At 36.8% G+C, this 10,675-nt stretch overlaps 1 protein-coding gene across 1 annotated transcript in view; it reads right to left on the minus strand.

The window, feature by feature from the left end:
* LOC107553224 (sphingosine-1-phosphate phosphatase 1-like) overlaps nt 1-10,675 on the minus strand; it is a 35,086-nt gene that overhangs the window by 21,681 nt on the left and 2,730 nt on the right. Inside the window, exon 2 of the mRNA XM_016235390.1 lies at nt 1,274-1,363. Within this exon, the coding sequence (XP_016090876.1) occupies nt 1,274-1,363 (90 nt within the window). The remainder of the gene's footprint in view (nt 1-1,273; nt 1,364-10,675) is intronic.

Consider the following 10,675-nt stretch of genomic DNA (forward strand, 5'->3'; position numbering starts at 1 on the left):
AAATTCTTAGATTTTACTCGCCAGTGTGTGAGTTGGAGGCTAATTACAAGTTTAGCACAGATATATTTTCACTTGCTGAACACTCTGACTGTGCGCTTCAGAGTTTCGCTCTCTATCAAGCAATCTGTACTATTTAAGTTCATCTCAATGGATGCGCAGCGTACCTTATTTGGCGTACCGTAAACTCTAGAGTGAAGGCGCATGACGCTTTGCTGATACATTGCATGTAAATGATATTCTTTGTTGTATTTTTCTGTCAAAATAATGGAGTTCATTTAAAATTGTTCAGCTTTTAAGAACAAGCATAAGTAGTTTAGAACAAGTAGTTTCTCCTGTAGTGGGTGGAACTAATGGCTGGCGCTCATCTATTACCTATCATCTGCCTCATTGCCTGGTGCTCATCTATTACCGTCCCTGTTTTGATTTCAGCAAATCAGTTCGAGAAAACAGTGACAACGTGATTAATATTCATGATCCCAGCAGCTCATCAATACTTAGTACGTTGTATATGGTTAGTATAGTAGTAGAATTATAAGTAGTATTATCTTTTAATAATTACTATTATCTATTACTATTATCTATTTTTTTAATAGAAACCCTGAATGACCTGAAAGTTCCCTGAAACTTCAGTTAAAATGACAAATATGCTTTCATACATTGTTACCAAGTTTTAGTTCTAATCACTAAAGTTTTATCATTAAATAGTGCTTAATAATCATAATATCATAATATAATGCGTGATTGACTGATTAAGAAGCTGTGCCATTTTACAAAGATAAGCTGATTTGGTGGAATCAAATACATTGCCTACATACATACTGTATATACATATACAGTGCCGTGAAAAGTTTTTTTCCCCCTTCCTGTTTTGTTTATTTTTTGCATATTTGTCACACGTAAAAGATTCAGATAATCAAACCAATTTTAATATTACGCAAAGATAATGCAAGTAAATACAAAATGCAGTTTTTAAATGATAATTTCATTTATTAAGGGAAAAAAGCTGTCCAAACCTACCTGGCCCTACGTGAAAAATTAATTGCCCCTATATATATATGTGTATGTGTGTTAAATAGTATATCAGTCTGGCGGGAAAACTAAAAAATGTACTAGCCAATGGCGATTATATTTCCAAGGTGTGCGTAGAGGGTTGCAGTGCTATATGCAAAAAAAGTTAACGTACATCTCCTGTGTATCTCTAAAAATCTTTACATCGTTTATTATTTCATAAAAATATTAAGTTTTATGTTTCAGTTATTTTAATTTGTCTTACCAGTATGGAGTGCATGCCCATGTATATGCGGCTCAAACACACTAGGACACACCAGCTGATGGCCAGAGAGAGACCCAGCAGCAGAGGATACTGTGGAAACAAACACACACACAGTTTAGAATAATCTTCAGATGATGAGATAGATAACATTTGCAAAATTTCACAATGAAACTCATCAGTCCTGCCATAAATGTTAACCACTGGTTACCTGTGTGCTTTCATAACGCTGCTTTCTGATTTGTGTAAAATGAATTAAATGGTTAACATTGTTCACATTTGATCTACAACACAAACTGCACAGTCATAACCTAAAATGAATTTTTAAACTGCTTTAAAAATGCAGGTGAGTTAGAAAACGAACAAGCTAGTCTATCAATGTATATGAACTACCAGCAAAGGATTACATAGGACTGATTTGCTTTTATCTTTTTGCACACACATGACTGCAGCAGATGGCAGAAGAGGAACAGCCTGTGTGAGAAAACATACACTATCATCTCTCATATGGAGCCACAGGATACATTATCTGTCTCACTTTCTGTAATTTCCGTGAGGTGTAGTACTACAGTAAACCAGATGTGTAGAAAGTAATTCGTAACACAACATATCAGCTTATGCACAGATGGTGTTCTAAAAAAAAAAAACAAGCAAGCACACATGCAGACACACACACACACACACACACACACACACACACACACACACACACACACACACACACACACACAGAGTGTCCTCCTGTTTGGCTGTTGCCCCAGCGTCACCGTGACACCACAGCTAATGCTAACCTGCTTTCATGAAGCTGAAGGGTATCTGTTCTGGGTGTGTATCCATATGTCTCAAGTGTCCATGGTAGTATCTATGAGTGATACCATTCTCATCACTGCCACTTGCATAATACATTTGTCCACATTTGGGCCCCTCCTGTGGTACAATGGCCATTCGTTCAACCAACAAACACTGAAGTCAAACCCTCAGCACACCATAAAACAACCACTTAACTACAATTACTGTCCCACAAAGCAAAAGATAGTCAGGCCGATAAAAAGAGAGAACCATAGCCAGCAGGAAACTTGGGAGTTGCCACACTTTTAACAGACTACATGCTAAATTATTTATAGCAGGATGTCTAGTATGAAAAAAAAGTACTGTAGTAGGTACTAAATATTGTCCAATTGCCCATTGTCAGTTTTACCATTTTTGATGAGATTCTGTAGCCTGCAAGTCACAAAACAACTTCATGATACATTTTTTAAATATAAAGTTCAATTGAACAGCATTTATTTGAAATAGAAACCTTTTGTAACATTACAAATGTCTTTAATGTCACTTTTGATCAATTTAACTCATCACTGCTGAACAAAAGTATTAATTAAAAAAATACTTTTGAACTGTAGTGTAATTATTTAAGTTTATGCAGTATGCACAGGTTTGGGTTTCACCTGTTCACGTGTTCTCAGGTTATTTTAAAACATTAATTTGTATCAAATTGCTGAAACTTTCATGAAGGTTACAAAACAACACATTCCTAGTCATCATTCATTGGGATTAAGCCTCCTATCTGCGTTTTTGGCAGCCCACATCCTTCTCAGACAGATTACTGCTGAGTTTAAACACTCCAGCAGAGATTTATGCGCTAACGTGACGTCCATGTTTAAACATGTACAGCGGTGGATTTACAATGAAACATCAGCTGCCAAGAAAATGACACAGCAAATAAAATGCTGCTTTAACTAAGGGATTTCCATTCAGTTCAGTATTCGTTCCCTCAGTGCTGTTCCCTTCAGCTCAGTGAAACTGGAAAAAAAAACTTTTTCAAAACATTTAACCTCTAAGTTCTGCTTTGCCTAGCAAAAGACATCCCCTGAATGCAAGAGAAAAGGAGAACTTATACAAACAGTTAAATGGTTTCTTTAACTCCTTTGGCAGGTGTGGTTACACAATTTTAAAAGACTCCAAAGAGTTTTGATCACTTAAAATGTGCAGCATGTAATTTCGGTGCCACTACCATCACCAACTGGAATAGCAAAAATTAAGCTTTAGCGTTAGTTCTGGCAGGTCACGTGAGTCAAGCTTGCATCAGCTGATCACATCTACCTATAGGAATACGACACCTATCGCGGCATTCCTATATAAGCTGTATTCAGTATTATTCAGCAGCTTTTCAGCTTGCTTCGGAGCAAATTACCCTCCTCCATCCCCAGCTCCACCTTTTGCCACAGTCAGGACTTAGCTTTCTGATATTCCTTGCTAATCAGACTCCTTTATCTTGAATAAAGTGTTACACTTAAATATCATTGAGTACATTAATGATATCTGCCTTGTTCTGTTCTGTTAACCCTGGGGGGGTTATTATTGTTGCTCTCCCTGCTCATTCATGACAGGCTGCATGGATGGGCAGGGAGGTTTTTTGCCCAGAACAGAACCATACCGCCAAACCAAACTTTATGCTAAGTATCTATCATTTTGACGATAGTGGTCCTGACAGAAATAATGACTATTATTGGTCGACAAACAGAAAGCTCGGTCTCGAACTCATGTCGCTGGTTGAGCTAATGCAGCTGTGTTGGGAACAACACATAACATGGCTTCTGCCTACTGAAATGCAATGTGGAAAATATCAGAAGACACAATAAATAGAAGATAAAATCAAATCACAAGAAAAAGCATTTCACTGCCTATGCATAAAATAAATGACTTGAATGTTGACCCAAATTAACTATAAAACTATGGAGGAAAAGCCGTATGTCTGACTTGATTGTCTCTGACAACAGAACAAATGAACCCGCTGTAGCACACACCTCTATGGGGTAATACATTGTAACTGAAGGGTAAACACTGAGTCAAGTGATTCAGATGAACATCAGAAACATGACCATTAAAAAAACCAATGGATTCTAGACCGTGCTTGGTTATCCAGACCGCACCTCATGACCACATGACAGAGACGCTGGACCACATGCTGAACCAACTCACAGAGATCTTTCCCTCCCTTTCATCTGAGCCTTAGCTAACCTCATATGCTGAACATCTGCCTCTGATTAGACTATATGTGTGTGTGAGAGCTTTCTCCAGCTGTATATGATGGTATGTGTGAGAGAGAAGGCTAGACCTTTGTTGGCTATGACTTAGGGCTGCACGATTATGACAAAAATCATAATTGTTGATTATTCCCTTGAAATTGTAATTGTGATTATTAATTACGATTATCACAATTTACATTGAATGATGTTTATACCATTGTTTGATGCAACTTCATGCCATATTAATTGTTGATTATTCCCTTGAAATTGTAATTGTGATTATTAATTACGATTATCACAATTTACATTGAATGATGTTTATACCATTGTTTGATGCAACTGCATGCCATATTTTATATGAAAATAAACAAGCTGAAAACCCTCTATCTGAAAAACCTTTAGTGCTTTTCTATAGTATTAAGCCTCAAATGTCAAATATACATCAGATTGGTTTCTTCTTTAAATGATACAAAAGTACAAATATGAATGGTATTATAATGTTATACTAAAACTAAAACAATGGAAAAACCCTTAAGATAACATGTAGAAAGAAAAAAACATATCTTAAGCATGCAGAATAACATAAGTCGACTTTGAACGATTAATTGCCACTTTGAACGATTACGTAATTGTGGCATCCATAATTAGGGGTTCAAGCACGCAGTGCTGAAACCCTATTGTAATTGTAAGGATTTTTTTTATTATTATTTTTCTCCGCTAAAACTGATCGTGCAGACCAAACCGTAAGGCCTAGAGAGCTGAAACTTGGCCAGAAGGTAGAGCTCGCTGAGGGGACATTCTGACAAAGGCTCACCCTAATCGGCCAAAGGGGGTGAAAAAAAATTTCAGACATTTTTGGCCCTGACTCGTACACCTTTTGTCGTAGATTAACATTTTTTACATCGTTGCAATCCTTGGGTCAACACAAACAAAAGTAGAGACAGACAGATTTTCTCTATGACGCACGGTTTTTCCGTAAAATTGGCCTATATCCCAAACCTACTTTTGCGAACTAGTCCGAGGTTTTTCACCAGATCGGAACCAAACCACTGCAGAAATATTCGCTGGACACCGAGTATCAATAATTATCAAAAAAAAGGTGAAATTTCGATTTTTGCGCGAAACAGTATGCCAAGAAGCCTCTATGCTAACGTTAGCCAAATGTTAATTGAAGTATAACTCTTGAACGGAATGAGATATCTTCACCAAACTCGGTACACATATGTAGGAGCTTAATCTTTGGTCATATAAAAAAAATGCGCAGCTCTGCCATTTGGGGGTACTATAAGACAGAAAAAAACATAAATTCAGCTATAACTAGGCAACTGTTGGTCTGATCGACTTGAAAATTGGTATGCAGCGTCTTGGTCCAAAGTGGCACAAGTGTCTATGAGGACATTCGCATATCTCAAAAAACATGGCAGATCTTTCCCTCCCTTTCATCTGAGCCTTAGCTAACCTCATATGCTGAACATCTGCCTCTGATTAGACTATATGTGTGTGTGAGAGCTTTCTCCAGCTGTATATGATGGTATGTGTGAGAGAGAAGGCTAGACCTTTGTTGGCTATGACTTAGGGCTGCACGATTATGACAAAAATCATAATTGTTGATTATTCCCTTGAAATTGTAATTGTGATTATTAATTACGATTATCACAATTTACATTGAATGATGTTTATACCATTGTTTGATGCAACTGCATGCCATATTTTATATGAAAATAAACAAGCTGAAAACCCTCTATCTGAAAAACCTTTAGTGCTTTTCTATAGTATTAAGCCTCAAATGTCAAATATACATCAGATTGGTTTCTTCTTTAAATGATACAAAAGTACAAATATGAATGGTATTATAATGTTATACTAAAACTAAAACAATGGAAAAACCCTTAAGATAACATGTAGAAAGAAAAAAACATATCTTAAGCATGCAGAATAACATAAGTCGACTTTGAACGATTAATTGCCACTTTGAACGATTACGTAATTGTGGCATCCATAATTAGGGGTTCAAGCACGCAGTGCTGAAACCCTATTGTAATTGTAAGGATTTTTTTTATTATTATTTTTCTCCGCTAAAACTGATCGTGCAGACCAAACCGTAAGGCCTAGAGAGCTGAAACTTGGCCAGAAGGTAGAGCTCGCTGAGGGGACATTCTGACAAAGGCTCACCCTAATCGGCCAAAGGGGGTGAAAAAAAATTTCAGACATTTTTGGCCCTGACTCGTACACCTTTTGTCGTAGATTAACATTTTTTACATCGTTGCAATCCTTGGGTCAACACAAACAAAAGTAGAGACAGACAGATTTTCTCTATGACGCACGGTTTTTCCGTAAAATTGGCCTATATCCCAAACCTACTTTTGCGAACTAGTCCGAGGTTTTTCACCAGATCGGAACCAAACCACTGCAGAAATATTCGCTGGACACCGAGTATCAATAATTATCAAAAAAAAGGTGAAATTTCGATTTTTGCGCGAAACAGTATGCCAAGAAGCCTCTATGCTAACGTTAGCCAAATGTTAATTGAAGTATAACTCTTGAACGGAATGAGATATCTTCACCAAACTCGGTACACATATGTAGGAGCTTAATCTTTGGTCATATAAAAAAAATGCGCAGCTCTGCCATTTGGGGGTACTATAAGACAGAAAAAAACATAAATTCAGCTATAACTAGGCAACTGTTGGTCTGATCGACTTGAAAATTGGTATGCAGCGTCTTGGTCCAAAGTGGCACAAGTGTCTATGAGGACATTCGCATATCTCAAAAAACATGGCCGCCATTGGCCAAACAAGTTTAAGCACCTATTAAACAAGGTTAACAGAGGTCAATCGAACGAAACTCGGTGGGCATGTTCGACTCAGGGCCTTAAAGGTCTGTAAGAATATTGAAAGAAATCAGCCACTACTTGGCGCTAACGTGTTTTTTTGGCTCTGTAATCACGTGTTGTTTCACATATCCACACAATATGCATATAATTTGATAGATCTCCTCATAATGCACAACTTTGCCTCAAGAACCATTGCTGTCAATCAAATTGTACATTAATTATGCAAGAATATGTGAAAAACCTACTTTTGCGAACTAGTCCTAGGTTTTTCGCTCAATCTCGATCAAACCACTGCAGTAATATTCTCTGGAATCTCTAGATCAGTAATTATAAAAAAAAATTGAATTTTGTCCTTTGGTTACTTATAATGGGGTCATTTATAAACGGGGTGTGGCCAGTTACACCCAAAAGCCTATAAAACCTAAACAAAAACTCAAAACTCTATGAAACTTGGTGAAAACATGTCAGGTGACTCTTAACAAGTTTCATGGAGATTGGACCATAGGTGGCGCTATAACAGTTAAAAAGGCCTCAAAAACACAATATTTGTATAGTGAATGACCTCAAATTATAGAACATGTTCATATATTCACACATACACTAGATCTTCATATCATATGATAGATCTCCTCATTCTAAACAACTTTGTCTCTGAGACTAATGCTGTCAATCAAGTCGTTCACTAAATATTCTCAATTATGATAAAAACCTACTTTTGTAAACTAGTCCTATAGTTTTTCGCTCAATGTCGATCAAACCACAACAGAACAATTCTCTGGACTCCCTAGATCAATAAGTATCAAAAAAAAAATTATTCTGTTCTTTGGTGAGCTATAACTGGGTCATTTAGAAAAGGGGCGTGGCTACATATACCCAAAAACCTAAACGAAAACTCAAAACTTTACGAAACTTAGTGAAAATGTGTGACTACTGACTCTTAATAAGCATGCAAAGTTTCAGGGTGATCGCACCATAGATGGCGCTATAACGGTCATAACTGTTAAAAATCATCACATTTCTTGGGTAAATTACCTGCATTTGCCCAAAATGCTATTTTTAATCATTGATTTAGGTGATTATAGCCATGTTAACACAAAATCTTTTTCCTCCCCCGATTTATAATATCATCACAAACAACATATGACTTAAATTTCTTTTTCAACATCTTAAGACAATGTTCACAGTTAATACTAACAGTTGTATTGCATTTTTTTGCGGAAAAAAGTAAGATTAATACATGTCTACTTTCTACATTTTCTGAATGTCCAGCCCCATGGGCGGACATGTTGGCTTTAGGTCAAACTGCCAAAATGAGCACAGAAAATTTGAAGTCATGTGACCCCCATACTCCAAACAACTTCAACTATGTGATAATGATAACAGTATTGGATTAAAAATTCTCTCATGCCTCCTACAAGAACACTAAAGAATATGTATCCTGTGGTGCACATTGCCTTTTTAAAGGTCACATATTTTACACCTTTCTGGAGTTTTATTTTAGGTTTTCATGTCCTTAAGAATATATATTTGCAGTATAAGTACCAAAAACGATCTCAATATATTTTTACAGCTCCTCTCTCAGGAGCTCTGCTGAGAACAGGTTGATTTTGGCCTGTTTAATTAATATTCATGAGCCTCTCTTCTGATTGGCTTATTGTTTTCTGAGTGATGCATGGACAGGCCAACCACAGGTAACTAGGGTCAGCAACGTCACAGCGCTAGCTGGAGGCAGCAAACCAAAGGGGAAACTGGGGACCACCACACTATTCTCCTTTCTACTCCACTATCCACAGGACACTCTGGATATAGGCTCTAGAGCCTCTTACTGGAAAATGAATTCCTCTCTACTTAAACATGACGAATTAAAAAAAACATTTCCTCTCTGATTCGACACTACTGGGTGAAAGCTTCTTCCGACAAAAAAAATTGGCATAAATTGGGAGGTTAAAATATGAAGTAGGGATGTGCATTAGGCATTTTAGTAGCAATTTGGCAAAACAGAGAAGGTATGAAGAGGAGAAGGTTATAGCAAAGATCTTAACACTTCAGAGCAAAATTCAGGATGGCTTATCAGAAACTGACCTGACAGAACTTGCAGGGCTCCAATCTAAATTAGACCATATTTATAAATACAAATCTGAAGGTTCCTATGTCCGTTCAAGGAGGAAATGGCTAACAAGGAGAACAGAGCTCTGCTTATTTTTTTAGAATGGAAAAACACAATTCTAAGAATCTTACCATTAGTTCTCTGCAAATTAATGGCATTTTGACAGATAATTCTAAGGAAATTGCGTTTCTGTAGTAATTTCTATTCAGAACTTTATAAATGTAATTATTGTAAAGATTCAGCTCTTCTTTTCTTTCATTCATTAAAGGAGGTTAAATCATTATCTAAAGATGAGCAGCTTGTATGCGATAAAACTTTAACTGAAATGATTGAGGGGATTGAGGGCCTTAAAAATAACAAATCTCCTGGAACTGATGGCCTAACGGCCGAGTTCTACAAAAGCTTTGCTGAAGAATTGGCACCATTCCTGCTAGAGATGTTTTTGGAGAGTATTCAGTCAGAAACTTTGCCTTCTAGTTTAACACAAGGACTTTTAACTTTGATACCTAAACCTAAAAAAGATGTTACTTTGATAGATAATTGGCGACCTATTTGTCTCCTTAATAATGATTCTAAAATTTTAGCTTGGGCTGTGGCCAAAAGACTCAAGTGTGTTCTAAGTTCAGTTATCGATGAGACTCAATCAGGATTTATGCCAAAAAGACACATATCAAACAATATCCGACTTGTTCTAGATTTATTAGACTATAGCGAATTAGTTAATGATGACAGTCTTATTCTTTTTGTAGATTTTTACAAAGCTTTTGACTCTCTTGAACACAAGTTTATTTTTCTATCTCTTAAAAAGCTTGGGTTTGGTGATCCATTCTGCAAATTTATAAGAACTCTTTATAACAATGCCAACTGTTCCATCAATCTTAAGTCGGGTACCTCGCCTAGATTTCAATTGTCAAGAGGAGTTCGTCAGGGTTGCCCTGTATCCCCTTATTTATTTCTTGTGGCTGCACAACTTCTTTCCTCCGCTCTTTTGAGTAGTCAGCTGCAAGGTATTACTATTGACAACAACCATATGCTTATTAGTCAGCTAGCTGACAACACTACCCTGTTTTTAAAAGATGAATCACAGATTCCGATTGCCATCCAATACATAAATTTTTTCTCTAAAGCTTCCGGCTTAAATTTAAATCTTAATAAATGTGAGCTGTTAGCTGTCAAAGCCTGTCCCTCTCCCTCTCTTTACGGTATTCCAGTTAAGTCACAGGTGACCTATCTGGGTGTATCCATATGTAAGGATGATAAAGTCAGAGGCAGACTGAACTTTGACCCAGTTGTTGAGAAAACTAAAAGGAAATTCAATTCATGGTTACTAAGAGATTTATCTCTTAGGGGACGAACCCTTATTGCTAAAGCTGAGGGTATCTCAAGAATGACTTACCCTGCTCCCTCCTTATACGTGGATAAATCTACATGTGTAGATA

The sequence above is a fragment of the Sinocyclocheilus grahami genome, unplaced genomic scaffold (genome assembly GCF_001515645.1).
Source record: "Sinocyclocheilus grahami isolate Dianchi unplaced genomic scaffold, SAMN03320097.WGS_v1.1 scaffold466.1, whole genome shotgun sequence".
Classification (NCBI taxonomy): domain Eukaryota; kingdom Metazoa; phylum Chordata; class Actinopteri; order Cypriniformes; family Cyprinidae; genus Sinocyclocheilus; species Sinocyclocheilus grahami.